The sequence below is a fragment of the Phalangium opilio genome, unplaced genomic scaffold (genome assembly GCF_054372755.1).
Source record: "Phalangium opilio isolate 3A_F unplaced genomic scaffold, DU_Popi_V2 ptg000009l_1, whole genome shotgun sequence".
Taxonomy (NCBI): domain Eukaryota; kingdom Metazoa; phylum Arthropoda; class Arachnida; order Opiliones; family Phalangiidae; genus Phalangium; species Phalangium opilio.
The window spans coordinates 5,758,303-5,781,051 of record NW_028324146.1 but is presented as its reverse complement, the minus strand read 5'-3'; the positions used below and the strand labels follow the sequence as shown (position 1 = coordinate 5,781,051).

General features: G+C 44.2%; 1 protein-coding gene across 1 annotated transcript in view; it reads left to right on the top strand.

The window, feature by feature from the left end:
• futsch (microtubule-associated protein futsch) overlaps positions 1-22,544 on the top strand; it is a 109,534-nt gene extending 86,990 nt beyond the window's left edge. Inside the window, exon 4 of the mRNA XM_089849019.1 lies at positions 14,960-22,544. Coding sequence (XP_089705145.1) covers positions 14,960-19,086 — 4,127 coding nt within the window. The 3' untranslated portion in view covers positions 19,087-22,544. The remainder of the gene's footprint in view (positions 1-14,959) is intronic.
• Positions 22,545-22,749: the final 205 nt, after the last annotated feature.

Genomic DNA, 22,749 nt, shown 5'->3' with positions numbered 1-22,749 from the left:
GGCCTCCGAAAGACCTGAATCAAAGGCTGAATCACAGGCTTCGGAAAGACCTGTATCAAAAGCTGAATCTCAGGCTTCGGAAAGACCTATATCAAAGGCCGAATCTCAGGCCTCGGAAAAACCGGAATCAATTGCCGAATCTCAGGCTTCGGAAAGACCGGAATCAAAGGCCGAATCTCAGGCTTCGGAAAGACCGGAATCAAGAGCCGAATCTGATAAATCGGCAGCTGTAGACAAAACTATTGAACCTGAAATATCTACTGATATTGAAGGAGCTCGATCCTCTCGTCCTTCGTCAAAAACATCCGAAAGAGCCGATTCAAAATCAGAATCTCAATTCTCAGAACGACCTGAATCCAAGGTTGAGTCTGAGGCGTCAGAGAGACCTGAATCAAAGGCTGAATCGAAGGCCGAATCTCCGGCCTCCGAAAGACCTGAATCAAAGGTAGAATCTCAGGCTTCAGAAAGACCTGAATCCAAAGCTGAATCTCAGGCCTCAGAAAGACCGTTATCAAAAGCTGAATCTCAGGCTTCGGAAAGACCTGTATCAAGGGCCGAATCTCAGGCCTCGGAAAGACCTGAATCAAGAGCCGAATCTGATAAATCGGCAGCTGTAGAAGAAACTATTGAACCTGAAATATCTACTGATATTGAAGGAGCACCATCATCTCGTCCTTCGTCAAAAACATCCGAAAGAGCCGATTCAAAAGCAGAATCTCAAGCCTCAGAACGACCTGAATCAAAGGCCGAATCTCAGGCGTCCGAAAGACCTGAATCAAAGGCCGAATCTCAGGCCTCCGAAAGACCTGAATCAAAGGCCGAATCTCAGGCCTCCGAAAGACCTGAATCAAAGGCTGAATCACAGGCTTCGGAAAGACCTGTATCAAAAGCTGAATCTCAGGCTTCGGAAAGACCTATATCAAAGGCCGAATCTCAGGCCTCGGAAAAACCGGAATCAATTGCCGAATCTCAGGCTTCGGAAAGACCGGAATCAAAGGCCGAATCTCAGGCTTCGGAAAGACCGGAATCAAGAGCCGAATCTGATAAATCGGCAGCTGTAGACAAAACTATTGAACCTGAAATATCTACTGATATTGAAGGAGCTCGATCCTCTCGTCCTTCGTCAAAAACATCCGAAAGAGCCGATTCAAAATCAGAATCTCAATTCTCAGAACGACCTGAATCCAAGGTTGAGTCTGAGGCGTCAGAGAGACCTGAATCAAAGGCTGAATCGAAGGCCGAATCTCCGGCCTCCGAAAGACCTGAATCAAAGGTAGAATCTCAGGCTTCAGAAAGACCTGAATCCAAAGCTGAATCTCAGGCCTCAGAAAGACCGTTATCAAAAGCTGAATCTCAGGCTTCGGAAAGACCTGTATTAAAGGCCGAATCTCAGGCCTCGGAAAGACCTGAATCAAGAGCCGAATCTTATAAATCGGCAGCTGTAGAAGAAACTATTGAACCTGAAATATCTACTGATATTGAAGGAGCACCATCATCTCGTCCTTCGTCAAAAACATCCGAAAGAGCCGATTCAAAAGCAGAATCTCAAGTCTCAGAACGACCTGAATCCAAGGTTGAATCTGAGGCGTCAGAGAGACCTCAATCAAAGGCTGAATCTCAGGCCTCCGAAAGACCTGAATCAAAGGCCGAATCTCAGGCCTCCGAAAGACCTGTATCAAAAGCTGAATCTCAGGCTTCGGAAAGACCGGAATCAAAGGCCGAATCTCAGGTTTCGGAAAGACCGGAATCAAAGGCCGAATCTCAGGCTTCGGAAAGACCGGCATCAAAGGCCGAATCTCAGGCTTCGGAAAGACCGGCATCAAAGGCCGAATCTCAGGCTTCGGAAAGACCGGCATCAAAGGCCGAATCTCAGGCTTCGGAAAGACCGGCATCAAAGGCCGAATCTCAGGCTTCGGAAAGACCGGCATCAAAGGCCGAATCTCAGGCTTCGGAAAGACCGGAATCAAAGGCAGAATCTCAGGCTTCGGAAAGACCGGAATCAAAGGCTGAATCTCAGGCTTCGGAAAGACCTGTATCAAAGGCCGAATCTCAGGCCTCGGAAAGACCTGAATCAAGAGCCGAATCTGATAAATCGGCAGCTGTAGAAGAAACTATTGAACCTGAAATATCTACTGATATTGAAGGAGCACCATCCTCTCGTCCTTCGTCAAAAACATCCGAAAGAGCCGATTCAAAAGCAGAATCTCAAGCCTCAGAACGACCTGAATACAAGGTTGAATCTGAGGCGTCAGAGAGACCTCAATCAAAGGCTGAATCTCAGGCCTCCGAAAGACCTGAATCAAAGGCCGAATCTCAGGCCTCCGAAAGACCTGTATCAAAAGCTGAAACTCAGGCTTCGGAAAGACCGGAATCAAAGGCCGAATCTCAGGTTTCGGAAAGACCGGCATCAAAGGCCGAATCTCAGGCTTCGGAAAGACCGGCATCAAAGGCCGAATCTCAGGCTTCGGAAAGACCGGCATCAAAGGCCGAATCTCAGGCTTCGGAAAGACCGGCATCAAAGGCCGAATCTCAGGCTTCGGAAAGACCGGCATCAAAGGCCGAATCTCAGGCTTCGGAAAGACCGGAATCAAAGGCAGAATCTCAGGCTTCGGAAAGACCGGAATCAAAGGCCGAATCTCAGGCCTTGGAAAGACCTGAATCAAGAGCCGAATCTGATAAATCGGCAGCTGTAGAAGAAACTATTGAACCTGAAATATCTACTGATATTGAAGGAGCACCATCCTCTCGTCCTTCGTCAAAAACATCCGAAAGAGCCGATTCAAAAGCAGAATCTCAAGCCTCAGAACGACCTGAATCCAAGGTTGAATCTGAGGCGTTAGAGAGACCTCAATCAAAGGCTGAATCTCAGGCCTCCGAAAGACCTGAATCAAAGGCTGAATCTCAGGCCTCCGAAAGACCTGAATCAAAGGCCGAATCTCAGGCCTCCGAAAGACCTGTATCAAAAGCCGAATCTCAGGCTTCGGAAAGACCGGAATCAAAGGCCGAATCTCATGTTTCGGAAAGACCGGAATCAAAGGCCGAATCTCAGGCTTCGGAAAGACCGGCATCAAAGGCCGAATCTCAGGCTTCGGAAAGACCGGCATCAAAGGCCGAATCTCAGGCTTCGGAAAGACCGGCATCAAAGGCCGAATCTCAGGCTTCGGAAAGACCGGAACCAAAGGCAGAATCTCAGGCTTCGGAAAGACCGGAATCAAAGGCTGAATCTCAGGCTTCGGAAAGACCTGTATCAAAGGCCGAATCTCAGGCCTCGGAAAGACCTGAATCAAGAGCCGAATCTGATAAATCGGCAGCTGTAGAAGAAACCATTGAACCTGAAATATCTACTGATATTGAAGGAGCACCATCATCTCGTCCTTCGTCAAAAACATCCGAAAGAGCCGATTCAAAAGCAGAATCTCAAGCCTCAGAACGACCTGAATCCAAGGTTGAATCTGAGGCGTCAGAGAGACCTCAATCAAAGGCTGAATCTCAGGCCTCCGAAAGACCTGAATCAAAGGCCGAATCTCAGGCCTCCGAAAGACCTGTATCAAAAGCTGAATCTCAGGCTTCGGAAAGACCGGAATCAAAGGCCGAATCTCATGTTTCGGAAAGACCGGAATCAAAGGCCGAATCTCAGGCTTCGGAAAGACCGGCATCAAAGGCCGAATCTCAGGCTTCGGAAAGACCGGCATCAAAGGCCGAATCTCAGGCTTCGGAAAGACCGGCATCAAAGGCCGAATCTCAGGCTTCGGAAAGACCGGAACCAAAGGCAGAATCTCAGGCTTCGGAAAGACCGGAATCAAAGGCTGAATCTCAGGCTTCGGAAAGACCTGTATCAAAGGCCGAATCTCAGGCCTCGGAAAGACCTGAATCAAGAGCCGAATCTGATAAATCGGCAGCTGTAGAAGAAACTATTGAACCTGAAATATCTACTGATATTGAAGAAGCACCATCCTCTCGTCCTTCGTCAAAAACATCCGAAAGAGCCGATTCAAAAGCAGAATCTCAAGCCTCAGAACGACCTGAATCCAAGGTTGAATCTGAGGTGTCAGAGAGACCTCAATCAAAGGCTGAATCTCAGGCCTCCGAAAGACCTGAATCAAAGAACGAATCTCAGGCCTCCGAAAGACCTGTATCAAAAGCTGAATCTCAGGCTTCGGAAAGACCGGAATCAAAGGCCGAATCTCAGGTTACGGAAAGACCGGAATCAAAGGCCGAATCTCAGGCTTCGGAAAGACCGGCATCAAAGGCCGAATCTCAGGCTTCGGAAAGACCGGCATCAAAGGCCGAATCTCAGGCTTCGGAAAGACCGGCATCAAAGGCCGAATCTCAGGCTTCGGAAAGACCGGCATCAAAGGCCGAATCTCAGGCTTCGGAAAGACCGGCATCAAAGGCCGAATCTCAGGCTTCGGAAAGACCGGCATCAAAGGCCGAATCTCAGGCTTCGGAAAGACCGGAATCAAAGGCAGAATCTCAGGCTTCGGAAAGACCGGAATCAAAGGCCGAATCTCAGGCCTCGGAAAGACCTGAATCAAGAGCCGAATCTGATAAATCGGCAGCTGTAGAAGAAACTATTGAACCTGAAATATCTACTGATATTGAAGGAGCACCATCCTCTCGTCCTTCGTCAAAAACATCCGAAAGAGCCGATTCAAAAGCAGAATCTCAAGCCTCAGAACGACCTGAATCCAAGGTTGAATCTGAGGCGTCAGAGAGACCTCAATCAAAGGCTGAATCTCAGGCCTCCGAAAGACCTGAATCAAAGGCCGAATCTCAGGCCTCCGAAAGACCTGTATCAAAAGCTGAATCTCAGGCTTCGGAAAGACCGGAATCAAAGGCCGAATCTCAGGTTTCGGAAAGACCGGAATCAAAGGCCGAATCTCAGGCTTCGGAAAGACCGGCATCAAAGGCCGAATCTCAGGCTTCGGAAAGACCGGCATCAAAGGCCGAATCTCAGGCTTCGGAAAGACCGGCATCAAAGGCCGAATCTCAGGCTTCGGAAAGACCGGCATCAAAGGCCGAATCTCAGGCTTCGGAAAGACCGGAATCAAAGGCAGAATCTCAGGCTTCGGAAAGACCGGAATCAAAGGCCGAATCTCAGGCCTCGGAAAGACCTGAATCAAGAGCCGAATCTGATAAATCGGCAGCTGTAGAAGAAATTATTGAACCTGAAATATCTACTGATATTGAAGGAGCACCATCCTCTCGTCCTTCGTCAAAAACATCCGAAAGAGCCGATTCAAAAGAAGAATCTCAAGCCTCAGAACGACCTGAATCCAAGGTTGAATCTGAGGCGTCAGAGAGACCTCAATCAAAGGCTGAATCTCAGGCCTCCGAAAGACCTGAATCAAAGGCCGAATCTCAGGCCTCCGAAAGACCTGTATCAAAAGCTGAATCTCAGGCTTCGGAAAGACCGGAATCAAAGGCCGAATCTCAGGTTTCGGAAAGACCGGAATCAAAGGCCGAATCTCAGGCTTCGGAAAGACCGGCATCAAAGGCCGAATCTCAGGCTTCGGAAAGACCGGCATCAAAGGCCGAATCTCAGGCTTCGGAAAGACCGGCATCAAAGGCCGAATCTCAGGCTTCGGAAAGACCGGCATCAAAGGCCGAATCTCAGGCTTCGGAAAGACCGGAATCAAAGGCAGAATCTCAGGCCTCGGAAAGACCGGCATCAAAGGCCGAATCTCAGGCTTCGGAAAGACCGGAATCAAAGGCAGAATCTCAGGCTTCGGAAAGACCGGAATCAAAGGCCGAATCTCAGGCCTCGGAAAGACCTGAATCAAGAGCCGAATCTGATAAATCGGCAGCTGTAGAAGAAACTATTGAACCTGAAATATCTACTGATATTGAAGGAGCACCATCCTCTCGTCCTTCGTCAAAAACATCCGAAAGAGCCGATTCAAAAGCAGAATCTCAAGCCTCAGAACGACCTGAATCCAAGGTTGCATCTGAGGCGTCAGAGAGACCTGAATCAAAGGCCGAATCTCAAGCTTCGGAAAGACCTGAATCAAGAGCCGAATCTGATAAATCGGCAGCTGTAGAACAAAATATTGAACCTGAAATATCTACTGAAATTGAAGGAGCACCATCCTCTCGTCCTTCGTCAAAAACATCCGAAAGAGCCGATTCAAAAGCAGAATCTCAAGCCTCAGAACGACCTGAATCCAAGGTTGAATCTCAGGCCTCAGAGAGACCTGAATCGAAGGCCGAATCTCAGGCCTCCGAAAAACCTGAATCAAAGGTCGAATCTCAGGCCTCAGAAAGACCTGAATCCAAAGCTGAATCTCAGGCCTCAGAAAGACCGTTATCAAAAGCTGAATCTCAGGCTTCGGAAAGACCTGTATCAAAGGCCGAATCTCAGGCCTCCGAAAGACCTGAATCAAAGGCCGAATCTCAGGCCTCCGAAAGACCTGTATCAAAAGCTGAATCTCAGGCTTCGGAAAGACCGGAATCAAAGGCCGAATCTCAGGCTTCGGAAAGACCTGTATCGAAGGCCGAATCTCAGGCCTCGGAAAGACCTGAATCAAGAGCCGAATCTGATAAATCGGCAGCTGTAGAAGAAACTATTGAACCTGAAATATCTACTGATATTGAAGGAGCACAATCCTCTCGTCCTTCGTCAAAAACATGCGAAAGAGCCGATTCAAAAGCAGAATCTCAAGCCTCAGAACGACCTGAATCCAAGGTTGCATCTGAGGCGTCAGAGAGACCTGAATCAAAGGCCGAATCTCAGGCCTCGGAAAGACCTGAATCAAAGGCCGAATCTCAGGCCTCGGAAAGACCTGAATCAAGAGCCGAATCTGATAAATCGGCAGCTGTAGAAGAAACTATTGAACCTGAAATATCTACTGATATTGAAGGAGCACCACCCTCTCGTCCTTCGTCAAAAACATCCGAAAGAGCCGATTCAAAAGCAGAATCTCAAGCCTCAGAACGACCTGAATCCAAGGTTGCATCTGAGGCGTCAGAGAGACCTGAATCAAAGGCCGAATCTCACGCCTCCGAAAGGCCTGAATCAAAGGCTGAATCACAGGCTTCGGAAAGACCTGTATCAAAAGCTGAATCTCAGGCTTTGGAAAGACCGGAATCAAAGGCCGAATCTCAGGCTTCGGAAAGACCGGAATCAAAGGCTGAATCTCAGGCCTCGGAAAGACCTGAATCAAGAGCCGAATCTGATAAATCGGCAGCTGTAGAAGAAACTATTGAACCTGAAATATCTACTGATATTGAAGGAGCACCATCGTCTCGTCCTTCGTCAAAAACATCCGAAAGAGCCGATTCAAAAGCAGAATCTCAAGCCTCAGAACGACCTGAATCCAAGGTTGCATCTGAGGCGTCAGAGACACCTGAATCAAAGGCCGAATCTCAGGCCTCGGAAAGACCTGAATCAAGAGCCGAATCTGATAAATCGGCAGCTGTAGAAGAAACTATTGAACCTGAAATATCTACTGATATTGAAGGAGCACCATCGTCTCGTCCTTCGTCAAAAACATCCGAAAGAGCCGATTCAAAAGCAGAATCTCAAGCTTCAGAACGACCTGAATCCAAGGTTGAATCTGAGGCATCAAAGAGACCTGAATCAAAGGCCGAATCTCAGGCCTCGGAACCTGAATCAAGAGCCGAATCTGATAAATCGGCAGCTGTAGAAGAAACTTTTGAACCTGAAATATCTACTGATATTGAAGGAGCACCATCGTCTCGTCCTTCGTCAAAAACATCCGAAAGAGCCGATTCAAAAGCAGAATCTCAAGCTTCAGAACGACCTGAATCCAAGGTTGAATCTGAGGCGTCAAAGAGACCTGAATCAAAGGCCGAATCTCACGCCTCCGAAAGACCTGAATCAAAGGCTGAATCACAGGCTTCGGAAAGACCTGTATCAAAAGCTGAATCTCAGGCTTCGGAAAGACCGGAATCAAAGGCTGAATCTCAGGTTTCGGAAAGACCGGAATCAAAGGCTGAATCTCAGGCTTCGGAAAGACCGGAATCAAAGGCAGAATCTCAGGCTTCGGAAAGACCGGAATCAAAGGCTGAATCTCAGGCCTCGGAAAGACCTGAATCAAGAGCCGAATCTGATAAATCGGCAGCTGTAGACGAAACTATTGAACCTGAAATATCTACTGATATTGAAGGAGAACCATTGTCTCGTCCTTCGTCAAAAACATCCGAAAGAGCCGATTCAAAAGCAGAATCTCAAGCTTCAGAACGACCTGAATCCAAGGTTGAATCTGAGGCGTCAAAGAGACCTGAATCAAAGGCCGAATCTCACGCCTCCGAAAGGCCTGAATCAAAGGCTGAATCACAGGCTTCGGAAAGACCTGTATCAAAAGCTGAATCTCAGGCTTTGGAAAGACCGGAATCAAAGGCCGAATCTCAGGCTTCGGAAAGACCGGAATCAAAGGCTGAATCTCAGGCCTCGGAAAGACCTGAATCAAGAGCCGAATCTGATAAATCGGCAGCTGTAGAAGAAACTATTGAACCTGAAATATCTACTGATATTGAAGGAGCACCATCGTCTCGTCCTTCGTCAAAAACATCCGAAAGAGCCGATTCAAAAGCAGAATCTCAAGCCTCAGAACGACCTGAATCCAAGGTTGCATCTGAGGCGTCAGAGACACCTGAATCAAAGGCCGAATCTCAGGCCTCGGAAAGACCTGAATCAAGAGCCGAATCTGATAAATCGGCAGCTGTAGAAGAAACTATTGAACCTGAAATATCTACTGATATTGAAGGAGCACCATCGTCTCGTCCTTCGTCAAAAACATCCGAAAGAGCCGATTCAAAAGCAGAATCTCAAGCTTCAGAACGACCTGAATCCAAGGTTGAATCTGAGGCGTCAAAGAGACCTGAATCAAAGGCCGAATCTCACGCTTCCGAAAGACCTGAATCAAAGGCTGAATCACAGGCTTCGGAAAGACCGGAATCAAAGGCTGAATCTCAGGCTTCGGAAAGACCGGAATCAAAGGCCGAATCTCAGGCCTCGGAAAGACCTGAATCAAGAGCCGAATCTGATAAATCGGCAGCTGTAGAAGAAACTATTGAACCTGAAATATCTACTGATATTGAAGGAGCACCATCGTCTCGTCCTTCGTCAAAAACATCCGAAAGAGCCGATTCAAAAGCAGAATCTCAAGCCTCAGAACGATCTGAATCCAAGGTTGAATCTGAGAAGTCTGAGAGACCTGAATCAAAGGCCGAATCTCAGGCCTCCGAAAGACCTGAATCAAAGGCCGAATCTCAGGTTTCGGAAAGACCTGTATCAAAAGCTGAATCTCATGCTTCGGAAAGACCTATATCAAAGGCCGAATCACAGGCCTCGGAAAAACCGGAATCAATTGCCGAATCTCAGGCCTCGGAAAAACCGGAATCAATTGCCGAATCTCAGGGTTCGGAAAGACCAGAATCAAAGGCAGAATCTCAGGCCTCGGAAAAACCGGAATCAATTGCCGAATCTCAGGGTTCGGAAAGACCGGAATCAAAGGCAGAATCTCAGGCTTCGGAAAGACCTGAATCAAGAGCCGAATCTGATAAATCGGCAGCTGTAGACGAAACTATTGAACCTGAAATATCTACTGATATTGAAGGAGCACCATCCATTCGTCCTTCGTCAAAAACATCCGAAAGAGCCGATTCAAAAGCAGAGTCTCAAGCTTCAGAACGACCTGAATCCAAGGTTGAATCTGAGGCGTCAGAGAGACCTGAATCAAAGGCCGAATCTCACGCCTCCGAAAGATCTGAATCAAAGGCTGAATCACAGGCTTCGGAAAGACCTGTATCAAAAGCTGAATCTCAGGCTTCGGAAAGACCGGAATCAAAGGCTGAATCTCAGGCTTCGGAAAGACCGGAATCAAAGGCTGAATCTCAGGCTTCGGAAAGACCGGAATCAAAGGCAGAATCTCAGGCTTCGGAAAGACCGGAATCAAAGGCTGAATCTCAGGCCTCGGAAAGACCTGAATCAAGAGCCGAATCTGATAAATCGGCAGCTGTAGAAGAAACTATTGAACCTGAAATATCTACTGATATTGAAGGAGCACCATCGTCTCGTCCTTCGTCAAAAACATCCGAAAGAGCCGATTCAAAAGCACAATCTCAAGCTTCAGAACGACCTGAATCCAAGGTTGAATCTGAGGCGTCAAAGAGACCTGTATCAAAAGCTGAATCTCAGGCTTCGGAAAGACCGGAATCAAAGGCTGAATCTCAGGCTTCGGAAAGACCGGAATCAAAGGCTGAATCTCAGGCCTCAGAAAGACCTGAATCCAAAGCTGAATCACAAGCCTCAGAACGACCTGAATCCAAGGTTGAATCTGAGGCGTCAGAGAGACCTGAATCCAAAGCTGAATCTCAGGCTTCAGAAAGACCGTTATCAAAAGCTGAATCTCAGGCCTCGGAAAGACCTGAATCAAGAGCCGAATCTGATAAATCGGCAGCTTTAGAAGAAACTATTGAACCTGAAATATCTACTGATATTGAACGAGCACCATCCTCTCGTCCTTCGTCAAAAACATCCGAAAGAGCCGATTCAAAAGCAGAATCTCAAGACTCAGAACGACCTGAATCCAAGGTTGAATCTGAGGCGTCAGAGAGACCTGAATCCAAGGTTGAATCTGAGGCGTCAGAGAGACCTGAATCAAAGGCTGAATCTCAGGCCCCCGAAAGACCTGAATCAAAGACCGAATCTCAGGACTCCGAAAGACCTGAATCAAAGGCTGAATCACAGGCTTCGGAAAGACCTGTATCAAAAGCTGAATCTCAGGCCTCGGAAAGACCTGAATCAAGAGCCGAATCTGATAAATCGGTAGCTGTAGACGAAACTATTGAACCTGAAATATCTACTGATATTGAAGGAGCACCATCCTCTTTTCCTTCGTCAAAAACATCCGAAAGAGCCGATTCAAAAGCAGAATCTCAAGCTTCAGAACGACCTGAATCCAAGGTTGAGTCTGATGCGTCAGAGAGACCTGAATCAAAGGCTGAATCACAGGCTTCGGAAAGACCTGTATCAAAAGCTGAATCTCAGGCTTCGGAAAGACCGGAATCAAAGGCTGATTCTCAGGCTTCGGAAAGACCGGAATCAAAGGCTGATTCTCAGGCCTCGGAAAGGCCGGAAACAAAGGCTGAATCTCAGGCCTCGGAAAGACCTGAATCAAGAGCCGAATCTGATAAATCGGCAGCTGTAGAAGAAACTATTGATCCTGAAATATCTACTGATATTGAAGGAGCACCATCCTCTCGTCCTTCGTCAAAAACATCCGAAAGAGCCGATTCAAAAGCAGAATCTCAAGCCTCAGAACGACCCGAATCCAAGGTTGAATCTGAGGCGTCAGAGAGACCTGAATCAAAGGCTGAATCGAAGGCCGAATCTCAGGACTCCGAAAGACCTGAATCAAAGGTCGAATCTCAGGCCTCAGAAAGACCTGAATCCAAAGCTGAATCACAAGCCTCAGAACGACCTGAATCCAAGGTTGAATCTGAGGCGTCAGAAAGACCTGAATCAAAGGCTGAATCTCAGGCCTCCGAAAGACCTGAATCAAAGGTCGAATCTCAGGCATCAGAAAGACCTGAATCCAAAGCTGAATCTCAGGCTTCAGAAAGACCGTTATCAAAGGCCGAATCTCAGGCCTCGGAAAGACCTATATCAAGAGCCGAATCTGAAAAATCGGCAGCTGTAGAGGAAACTATTGAACCTGAAATAACTACTGATATTGAAGGAGAACCATCCTCTCCTCCTTCGTCAAAATCATCCGAAAGAGCCGATTCAAAAGCAGAATCTCAAGCCTCAGAACGACCTGAATCCAAGGTTGAATCTGAGGCGTCAGAGAGACCTGAATCAATGGCCGAATCGCAGGCCTCCGAAAGACCTGAATCAAAGACCGAATCTCTGGCCTCCGAAAGACCTGAATCAAAGGCTGAATCACAAGCTTCGGAAAGACCTGTATCAAAAGCTGAATCTCAGGCTTCGGAAAGACCTGTATCAAAGGCCGAATCTCAGGCCTCGGAAAAACCGGAATCAAAGGCCGAATCTCAGGCTTCGGAAAGACCGGAATCAAAGGCCGAATCTCAGGCTTCGGAAAGGCCGGAATCAAAGGCCGAATCTCAGGCTTCGGAAAGGCCGGAATCAAAGGCCGAATCTCAGGCTTCGGAAAGACCGGAATCAAAGGCCGAATCTCAGGCTTCGGAAAGACCGGAATCAAAGGCCGAATCTCAGGCTTCGAGAATACCGGAATCAAAGGCTGAATCTCAGGCTTCGGAAATACCGGAATCAAAGGCTGAATCTCAGGCCTCGGAAAGACCTGAATCAAGAGCCGAATCTGATAAATCGGCAGCTGTAGAAGAAACGATTGAACCTGAAATATCTACTGATATTGAAGGAGCACCATCCTCTCGTCCTTCGTCAAAAACATCCGAAAGAGCCGATTCTAAAGCAGAATCTCAAGCCTCAGAACGACCTGAATCCAAGGTTGAATCTGAGGCGTCAGAGAGACCTGAATCAAAGGCTGAATCGAAGGCCGAATCTCAGGCCTCCAAAAGACCTGAATCGAAGGCCGAATCTCAGCCCTCCGAAAGACCTGAATCAAAGGTCGAATCTCAGGCCTCAGAAAGACCTGAATCCAAAGCTGAATCTCAAGCCTCTGAACGACTTGAATCCAAGGTTGAATCTCAGGCCTCGGAAAGACCTGAATCGAAGGCCGAATCTCAGGCCTCCGAAAGACCTGAATCAATGGTCGAATCTCAGGCCTCAGAAAGACCTGAATCCAAAGCTGAATCTCAGGCCTCAGAAAGACCGTTATCAAAAGCTGAATCTCAGGCTTCGGCAAGACCGGAATCAAAGGCTGAATCTCAGGCTTCGGAAAGACCTGAATCAAGAGCCGAATCTGATAAATCGGCAGCTGTAGAAGAAACGATTGAACCTGAAATATCTACTGATATTGAAGGAGCACCATCCTCTCGTCCTTCGTCGAAAACATCCGAAAGAGCCGATTCAAAAGCTGAATCTCAAGCCTCAGAAAGACCGTTATCAAAAGCTGAATCTCAAGCCTCAGAAAGACCGTTATCAAAAGCTGAATCTCAGGCTTCGGAAAAACCGTTATCAAAAGCTGAATCTCAGGCTTCGGAAAAACCGGAATCAAAGGCTGAATCTCAGGCTTCGGAAAGACCGGAATCAAAGGCTGAATCTCAGGCCTCGGAAAGACCGGAATCAAAGGCTGAATCTCAGGCCTCGGAAAGACCGGAATCAAAGGCTGAATCTCAGGCCTCGGAAAGACCGGAATCAAAGGCTGAATCTCAGGCCTCGGAAAGACCGGAATCAAAGGCTGAATCTCAGGCCTCGGAAAGACCGGAATCAAAGGCTGAATCTCAGGCCTCGGAAAGACCGGAATCAAAGGCTGAATCTCAGGCCTCGGAAAGACCGGAATCAAAGGCTGAATCTCAGGCCTCGGAAAGACCGGAATCAAAGGCTGAATCTCAGGCCTCGGAAAGACCGGAATCAAAGGCTGAATCTCAGGCCTCGGAAAGACCGGAATCAAAGGCTGAATCTCAGGCCTCGGAAAGACCGGAATCAAAGGCTGAATCTCAGGCCTCGGAAAGACCGGAATCAAAGGCTGAATCTCAGGCCTCGGAAAGACCGGAATCAAAGGCTGAATCTCAGTCCTCGGAAAGACCTGAATCAAGAGCCGAATCTGATAAATCGGCAGCTGGAGAAGAAACTATTGAACCTGAAATATCTACTGATATTGAAGGAGCACCATCCTCTCGACCTTCGTCAAAAACATCCGAAAGAGCCGATTCAAAAGCAGAATCTCAAGCCTCAGAACGACCTGAATCCAAGGTTGAATCTGAGGCCTCCGAAAGACCTGAATCAAAGGCCGAATCTCAGGCCTCCGAAAGATCTGAATCCAAAGCTGAATCTCAGGCTTCAGAAAGACCGTTATCAAAAGCTGTATCTCAGGCTTCGGAAAGACCGTTATCAAAAGCTGAATCTCAGGCTTCCGAAAAACCGGAATCAAAGGCTGAATCTCAGGCTTCGGAAAGACCGTTATCAAAATCTGAATCTCAGGCTTCAGAAAGACCGGAATCAAAGGCTGAATCTCAGGCCTCGGAAAGACCGGAATCAAATGCTGAATCTCAGGCCTCGGAAAGACCGGAATCAAAGGCTGAATCTCAGGCTTCGGAAAGACCTGAATCAAAGGCTGAATCTCAGGCCTCGGAAAGACCTGAATCAAGAGCCGAATCTGATAAATCAGGTGCTGTAGAAGAAACTATTGAACCTCAAATATCTACTGATATTGAGGGGGCTCCATCCTCTCGTCCTCCGTTAGAAACGTCCGAAAGAGCCGATTCAAAGGCAGAATCTGAAGCCTCAGAAAGATGTGAATCCAAGGTTGAATCTTATACCCCAGAAAGACCAAAATCAAATGCTTCTAGTAAATCGGAAGAAAATAGGTCTGAATCTAAAGAGCTTATCGTCGTTGACCAAGATACTTGCTATGTAGAAGGAACGGGAGATCCTGACTACAATTTTTCAGATCAACGATCACTATCGGAAAAAATGACATCACATCCGTCTTCATTACCTAAAGGTGAACTTAGCTGATTAGAAATAGATTCATTCCTTTTCATAAGTAAGGAAAGAGCAGTATCATATGTTTAGATCCTGTATAGTTTTCACATTCGTATTGGGCAACAGTAACTTCATATCAAATTTCTAATGCGCAATTTTTAATACTACTGTGAAAAAATCTCGAGAAAGCATTTTTGACATCATGTTGGAATTACTTGCCGAGTTTTTTTGTTGGCAATTATAAAAGCATCCTTTGACGTTAATGAATAGTTAACAAAGCGATACATTTTAATAAAACTCCTATGAGTGGTTTAAAAAAGTTAATTCACATTCTCAAATCATTCAAAATAGTGTTTATGTGATGATCCAAACTAATTATTTATTATTGTTGTTGTTTTTGTTTAGTCGAGGACGAAGCCATAGTCATTTCCAGCAAGGCCATTTCAGGATCTGCATTAGACGACGGTAGGCAAATAGATGACTTGGTTGGTCCATCTCCTCTTCAAAGATCCATATCAAAAGCTTCAACTACGGCAGATGTTGAGGAATTGGACTTAGAAAAAGCCCCGTCGCCACTTCCTAAGGATGCTATTCCAATCGAAAACGATGAAGATGAACATGTTGAGTGCCAGATTGAACCAACTTCTTCCAAGCACGAAACGGCATCCATTCATAGCGGTTCGGCGCAAGAACTTCAAAGTGATGAATCACCCATACTAACAGAAAGCAGACCTAAAACACCAGAAGAAGGGAGAATTTCGAGCATGACTTCTGCTATTCAAGAAGATCTGATACAAGCGACAGTTCAAATTGAAGTAGAAGCTGCGTCTTCTCGATCAAAGTCTTCATCATCGGGGGGAGAAGATGGCGTATCTAAACCACAAACTCCAGTTGTTGAAGAAACTCCAAAAGATTTTTCGAAATCTCCTTCGCCTGTTCCCCCAGAAAGTCAATCAAAATCTGAAACTTCTCGAGTGTACGATGAGAAGTCGAGACCCGATTCTGAAACCGGATCAAAATATGATAGTTCAGTTGCTGGTGAAGGGAAATCAGACCACGCGTCGCCATCCCCAACGGACACTCAACCTAAGACTCCAATTTCAAATACGGAAGAACAAAAGTCTCAATCAGTTTCACCAGCACTTTCAGAGACAAGGTCAAAAACCTTCGGCTCACCCGCTATCGAGGAACTTATTTCCGCAACTCTGAACCTTGGATTAGAATCAGTTCACCACGTATCTAAAGAATCAGAAGTGATTGAGGAAAAATCTAAACACTCATCTCCTGCTCTCTCTCCGTTTCATTCAGAAGAAGAAAAATTGAGTTTGAAGCCTCTTTCACCAACACCATCGAAAACCCAAGACTCGGTGGACGAAGACGATAAATTAAAGTCAATTTCGCCCGTGCTGTCAGACACTCGTTCAAAAACACCAGGCTCACTGGCGGAAGATACTTCGGCAGTTGGTGAAGACATATCTAAAAGAACGCCACCACTGTCATCTGAAACAGTAGAAATAGTCAAGGACGAAGACGTATCAAAAGCAGCTACTGCGGGGACTTCTTTACCCCATTCAAGAGCATCGTCCCAACTTCAATCCGAACGTGACTCAAAGACGCACTCACCAGTACCATCTGAATCAAAGTCACCAGATTCGGGGTTAGAAGAAAAGAGGTCGAAACAGGCTTCACCATCACCTTCACATGGTAAACCGGAAACACCCATCTCCGTTTGCGGCGAGATGGAACCAAAGCGATCTCCTTCCCCTGCGCCCTCAGACCTTTCTATTGACAAGGATTCTTTGTCAAAAACACCGTCACCAGAACCAAGTAAGACTGAACTTCCTTTTGATTCTCATCGAGGCTCTGCCGTTTCAGAGGCGGACGTTCTGGAGCAAGAAATTTACAGAACTGTCGTGAGAGATACTGAGTCGGCTGTTATTATCTCGCATTCGCGAGCATCCCCCGATATGTTGTTAGAGAAAATGGCAAAATCTCACACGCCAGAGTTTTTAATAGACGACCACATTGATAGCGGTAAAGGTACTCCAGGGTCGATAGATTTAGAACATTCAAAGTGCGATGAGCTCTCAATGGACAAGGAACCATTTACTAGAACGCCGTCGCCACGAATTGAATTTCAGATGTACGATGACGAATTAGAGGACGAAGGACCAAGGGAATCTGACATAATCGAAGCCGCTATGGCCGGTCGCGCTGAGTCAGATCGCAGCTCAGAAGTCGAGATCGTTCACGTTCAGAAACGTGTCTTCGTTTATACTGAAGAAACTGAAGAGAAAGTAGCCACGGAAACGGTGGGAGAGAGTAAGACCTACTCCGATGCTGAAACCGCTAAGGCTAGTGACGGCGAAGAGGAGGATAGAGACGATAGTCAAATATCCGACGCTGGTTCTTCCAAACACGATTTAGAAGAAAGAAAGCTATCCACGCCGTCTCCAGTTTGCGGTACGCCAGGTGACGGAGACGTCAGAGATGACGATCGAAAATCCTCCAAGGTTGGGTCTGAAAGATGCGATTCAGGCCTGTCCGCCCATTCTAGCCGCCATTCTGACGAAGAAACTTCAGATTCAGGTAGTCGTTTGATAAAAGGCGACATAGTAAATAAAGCATTGGCTGGGATAACTTCCATTGGTGGCATAATCAGCCAAAAGGTGAGCAGCATATCTGGCCAATCAAAATCTACGGTTGAAATTGAAGATGATGGGCAAACTGGAGGTTATTCCATTGAAATCGACGGAGGAGGAGCGGACATAACTGTGAAGATGATCAAGAAAGAGAGCTCGTCTTCACGACCCTTGTCAATACCAGACAGCGAAACAACCGAACAAACTGAGGAAGAAATGATTCGATATCCAACTCCTCCCGGAGATCGGGACTTTTACGAACACGTCGGACCTAGTTCCGGCAGACAGTCGCAAAGATCCCAGCGGGATGAAGCCTTAGTCGAAGAAGACGAAGATGACGCAGCAAGCGTAGTGGTTGAGGAACCTGTGTTCGGAAACACTGTCAGCGCTGATTTCGCCGAGTTGGTTACTTTATCAGAAGCCAACACTCCTTCGGAACCGCAGTCACCAATGGATCCTAGATCCAAACACAACGGCGATTCAAGCAAAACATTAGGAGGTCACATTCGCGTTACCGAGACTCGTACTATAAAGGTATTGGGGGATATCAAGGAGAAGGTAACAACGACAACCACCACAACAACGTCCGAGTCAACTGAGGATGGCCCTCCTCCTCCCTATCAGTTCAGTACAGAATATAGCGTGCAGCGATCAACCGGACCGGGCATTCCAGATGAAAACAGAGCCTACTATGAGAACGGTCACAAGGTAGAATGGGATACATTCTCCCAGAGAACGATAGAACAAGATGGAGACGAACGGGGTTCAGAATCAGACGTAACCGTAGCCGTTACTTCGAGAACTTTTCGAGGTGATCGGGATAGCGTTAGTCGCGTTATGGAGTCATCTCTTATCGGTGATGGAGCTACTGTTACAAGGACCGTATTGGAGGAGAGACTTTACGAGGGAGGAGGAGTGAGAACCGAGGGATACGAATATGCCGTCCCCAGATATCACAAAGACACAAAGGCCGAATTATTTGAAAGCGAACCAGATTCAATGGGCGATTGCATGACCTCGAGTTTCTACGATTTCGGTGCGGATGAAGGTGAAGAAGGAATTGATCAGAACGGTTCAACGTTCACCGAAGGAGATACCACCACTGCCACTACAAGAGAAACTACTACAACCGTTTCTTACGTTTCAGAATCAACTGGAATTCCGTCACGAGTTGTCACGACAACAGAGACTCACTCTACTGGAATTCCGTCACGAGTTGTCACGACAACAGAGACTCACTCTACCGGGGATTCATCGACTGCCAAGAAAGAATTTCACGTGGAGGAGTGGGGTAAGCCCATGGGTCTTCCGACCCCTCCAGATCCTCCAGAATACGCCAGCGCCGGTACCAGGTCGCCAACGAAAACTCGAAAACCTCGAACCCAACAACGTGGCTCTCCCGCGAGGAAACTCGCGTCCAATAAACAAGACGAAAAGAGAGGGTCCCGCACTTCTCTCGATAACGCCAAGACGGCCTCGCCTTCCAAAACCCACACAAAACCTCAAGCTGCGGCGAACAAGCCAAAAGGAGCTGAAGCCGTCACTCCAGTCTATGTCGATCTGACCTACGTTCCTCATCACGCGAACCCTTACTATTGCAATGTTGAGTTCTTTCAACGTGTTAGGGCTCGTTACTACGTCTTCAGTGGTTCCAACCCTAGCAAGGAGGTGTTTAACGCCTTGCTCGAAGCCAAGCGCACGTGGGAGAACAAAGACGCGGAAGTCACCGTCATCCCGACCTACGAGACGGACACATTGGGCTATTGGATGGCCATGAACCAGGAGCTCTTGGCCGAACTTAAAATCGACGTGGCCCCTTCGGCTAGTCGTTGTACAATCAGTCTTCAGGATCACGAAACAAGTTGCGCGGCCTATCGACTGGAATTTTAAAAACAAAACAAAAAATACAAACTAGAATCTTAATTATTGAAAGAAAAACAGTATCGCTTAATGAAAAGAAAATTTAAGAATAACTAAAAAATATATAAGTAGGCTACAATTAATCAATTATTAATTCGTTCGAGCGTGGAACAACTATGAAAAAACGCGTACGAAATATATATTAAATAATGAAAGTATGAATGAAGATAAAAGTGTGAAAACTCGTGTGGTGTTGTGATAAATGTATATACGATATATCGGGGTGCTTTGAGAAACCAACTTCGATTAAGTTTGGATTTCGCCAGTGATAACGTACCAAATGAGATCCGTTTCTTTTTAAGTTTTTGGGGAAAAATCTATGTGAAAAATCATCCTCGACCCAAAATTATTATAGGTGAAAATTATAAAGCTTTCGCGCCAATTAACCTACGTTTATTATCGCGTAAAAACGCAGAAATAATTAATATTAATTATTTTTGGCTCATTTTCGTATATTCGCGTGGCAACAAATTTTTGAATTATTAAAGCTCCATGTAGTGCCTGAGCTCGAATGTTTGAACGGGACAGCTACAAAGGGTGAATTGGAATCGCCGAAGAAGTTGAAAAGAATTAGGGAATGAAATTAAATAAAATCATAACTGGTATTAAAATAAAAAAAAGTAAAAATGAAGATCATATTTTTATTGAAAATGTTAAATTCCTCTACGCAGGTTTTTCTAAACAATTTTAAGTCTTTAATTAATTAATAAATAAATAAATAATATTAAGGATTCGTATGAAAAAAGCGTAGTGCCTGAAAGTTCCTCCGCGCAAAAAAAAATATATAACCTATTATTTAAGATTTAAACAAATGTTCCTTACTTTTAATTTATCTCTATTTATGTCATATTTTTTATATTTATACGAAGAAATCAATGAAAATGAGATGAAATCGGATGTCAATGTTTTTAGTAATTTTTTTAAAAAAATCACAAGAAAGAACACGTAAAATATACAAAAATGAGTGTTACCGACGTTAATATATTAGTATTTGATAGATGGAGTTAATGTGTGTGTGTGAAGCTAAAAAAACCAAAATGGATTCGATTGATTCAGCCAAGGCCTACGCGCTTTCTTTTAACAATTTAAGTCAAGCTACCAAAATTGAAAAACAGCTAACATACCAAAAATTAAAACCTAAAAAAAAAAAAATTACAAACTTTTATATATTAGTATATAGTCAAAATTCTTAGCTTCGAATCAAAATAAGAGAAAATAAACAAAATTTTAATGAACGTTTGTTCTCGAAGCTAATTGGCGTTAAAATGAGTCGCCTGAAAATCTCAATCATACGAAGAAAACTTTATTATAAAATTTTTGCCACAAACATTTGATTTAATTTCGTTTAATGGGAGGACTTGTTAAGCCTTTCTAAGCAAAAATATAATGAGATAACAAAATAGGTTTAATTCTAATCAACACCCAATCCCACCCCTGTCTTTTAATATATTTTTTCTATAGCGTATTTTAAAAGGTAAACTTATATACCTTGGTTTTTTTTTTTTCAAACAATTGAAAGAACGTTTTAAAACGTCGATATGATTTATAATTCTGTCCATTATTTAAAACAATAAATAGCAAAAATCATATATATATATAAATATATAAATTCATGAATTTAAAGAAAAAATAAGAAAGATAACCCACACGAATGCTACTCGGTCACTTTGCACAGCTAAAATATTTAGAACAAACAAATAATACCAAAAAATTATTGAAAAAGAAAAAAAAACTTTAAAAATGTATAAAAAATAATAAGCGGTTGTCTTTTGTAGAAAAAAAAAAGATTCGCTTAATGGTAAAATCTTGAAAAACCTATTTCTCTTTCTCTCTACTCAAATTCCTATCTATATTCAGCCATTTTAAAACACGGAGCAAAATAATATTGTCCAACTAAACCATTTAAAAACAAAAAATAAACGAAAAACGTTGTTTCCAAGTTGAACTAATTCACCTAAAAATCACGTGCGGTATTTGTAATTGTAATTTAGTTCTTAAATGTTTCAGAAGATCATGCCTGTTAAATTGAAAAAAAAATGAAAGAACACGAAAGCAGCCAGCCACCAAGCCAATTCGGTTAGGCTTATTACCTTTTGGACACCCAAACACCACAAAAAGGTAAAAAAAATAGTTATGAGTAAAGGGATATATTTCGAGGGAATACTGCAATTTGAAAAAAATAAAAGATAATAAAAAAATATATAACAAATCAAAATTTGAGGTTTAACTTTTCTCTCATGGTTTAAAAGATTAACCAAAATGCGAAAAATTAAATCTATAATCAACATTTAACTGCCTGCCAATATACCGGTTAAAAAATTTACAAAAAAAAACAATAACCTGCCAGTTTTTCACACGGATAGTAAGGACTGTATTTTCGAAAATCATTTAAAAATTAATTAAAAAAACATAATTTCGTCAGGATAATGAAATGAATCTCCCTTTTCTCTATAACTTAAATGTCTGAAACAGAGAGGTAATCGAAGGAATAGAGTTTAAAAAAGATTTTTTAATGATAATATTTATCTGGAAAAGAACGGTAAAAATCATGTACTATATTTGTTAATTTATAATAACTATGCAGCGTCGTTACGGAAAATATACTTAATTTAAGTTTTAAATTAATTTTAAAAATTAGCACGCGGTTGTAACTGATTCCCCTATTAATAAGAGGTAAATGAATGAATGTTTTAAATTAATATAGTTAATTATTAACAATTAAAACGCGTCCTTTACCCGTCAATATTTTGAAGTATGTACAAAGTTTAATTGTTCCTATAAAATAGCCCACTTTAACCAAAATCTAAACTGGATTAAAAGTTAAATAATATTGGTTTAAAATTAAATACTTAAAATATATATATATATATATATTGGTGACGTTTCGCAATTTTTATCCTCATATCTTGATCTTCCATGACCTTAGTTTGGTTAAAGTAATATTTTTCGATGATTTTGTAAGACTTGTATTTAATTTACCGCGATGTGTAAAAGTAATTGAATAGTTCATAAACGATAAAATATAGTTTTGAAATTTTCAATAACCTCCTATACGCCCTCTCGCGGATGTTATCAAGAGGTATAGCGGGGGAAAAACAATCAAACAACTCGCGTAAGTTCTTTTAAATACCTTAATTTGAAAACCCATAGTTAATATAATTAATGAACAATTTTCAATTAAGCTGTATTGTAGGCCGAGTAGCAGAAATATTTCGCGCATATAAATACAAATATATACAGCCATAATATATAAAAAAATATAAAATACAAAAAAAAACGTATGATCTTACATATATATAGCGCATGATAGCCACGCTTATAATTTCCCTGTGTACACGTACAGTTTTCTTCCTTTGTAATCCGAATTGCTTGTTGCACCACCAATGTAAGACGCTGTTAATAAAGTTTTGGTCTTATTCGCTGTGGAAGTCTGGACTCTTTTTACAAAGATTCTTAACGTCTCGTAGGAATGTTGGCGAAATAATCACTATGTAAGAAAAATTCACGAATGACTGATAATAATCGTCCAGCCCAAACCGCCTCATCAGTGAAGCTGATATTTTGAAGGAAGTAGTAGCAGAAGGGGATAATGGAAGAAGGATCGCACTCTGTATCGTCTTAAAGCATAGCGCG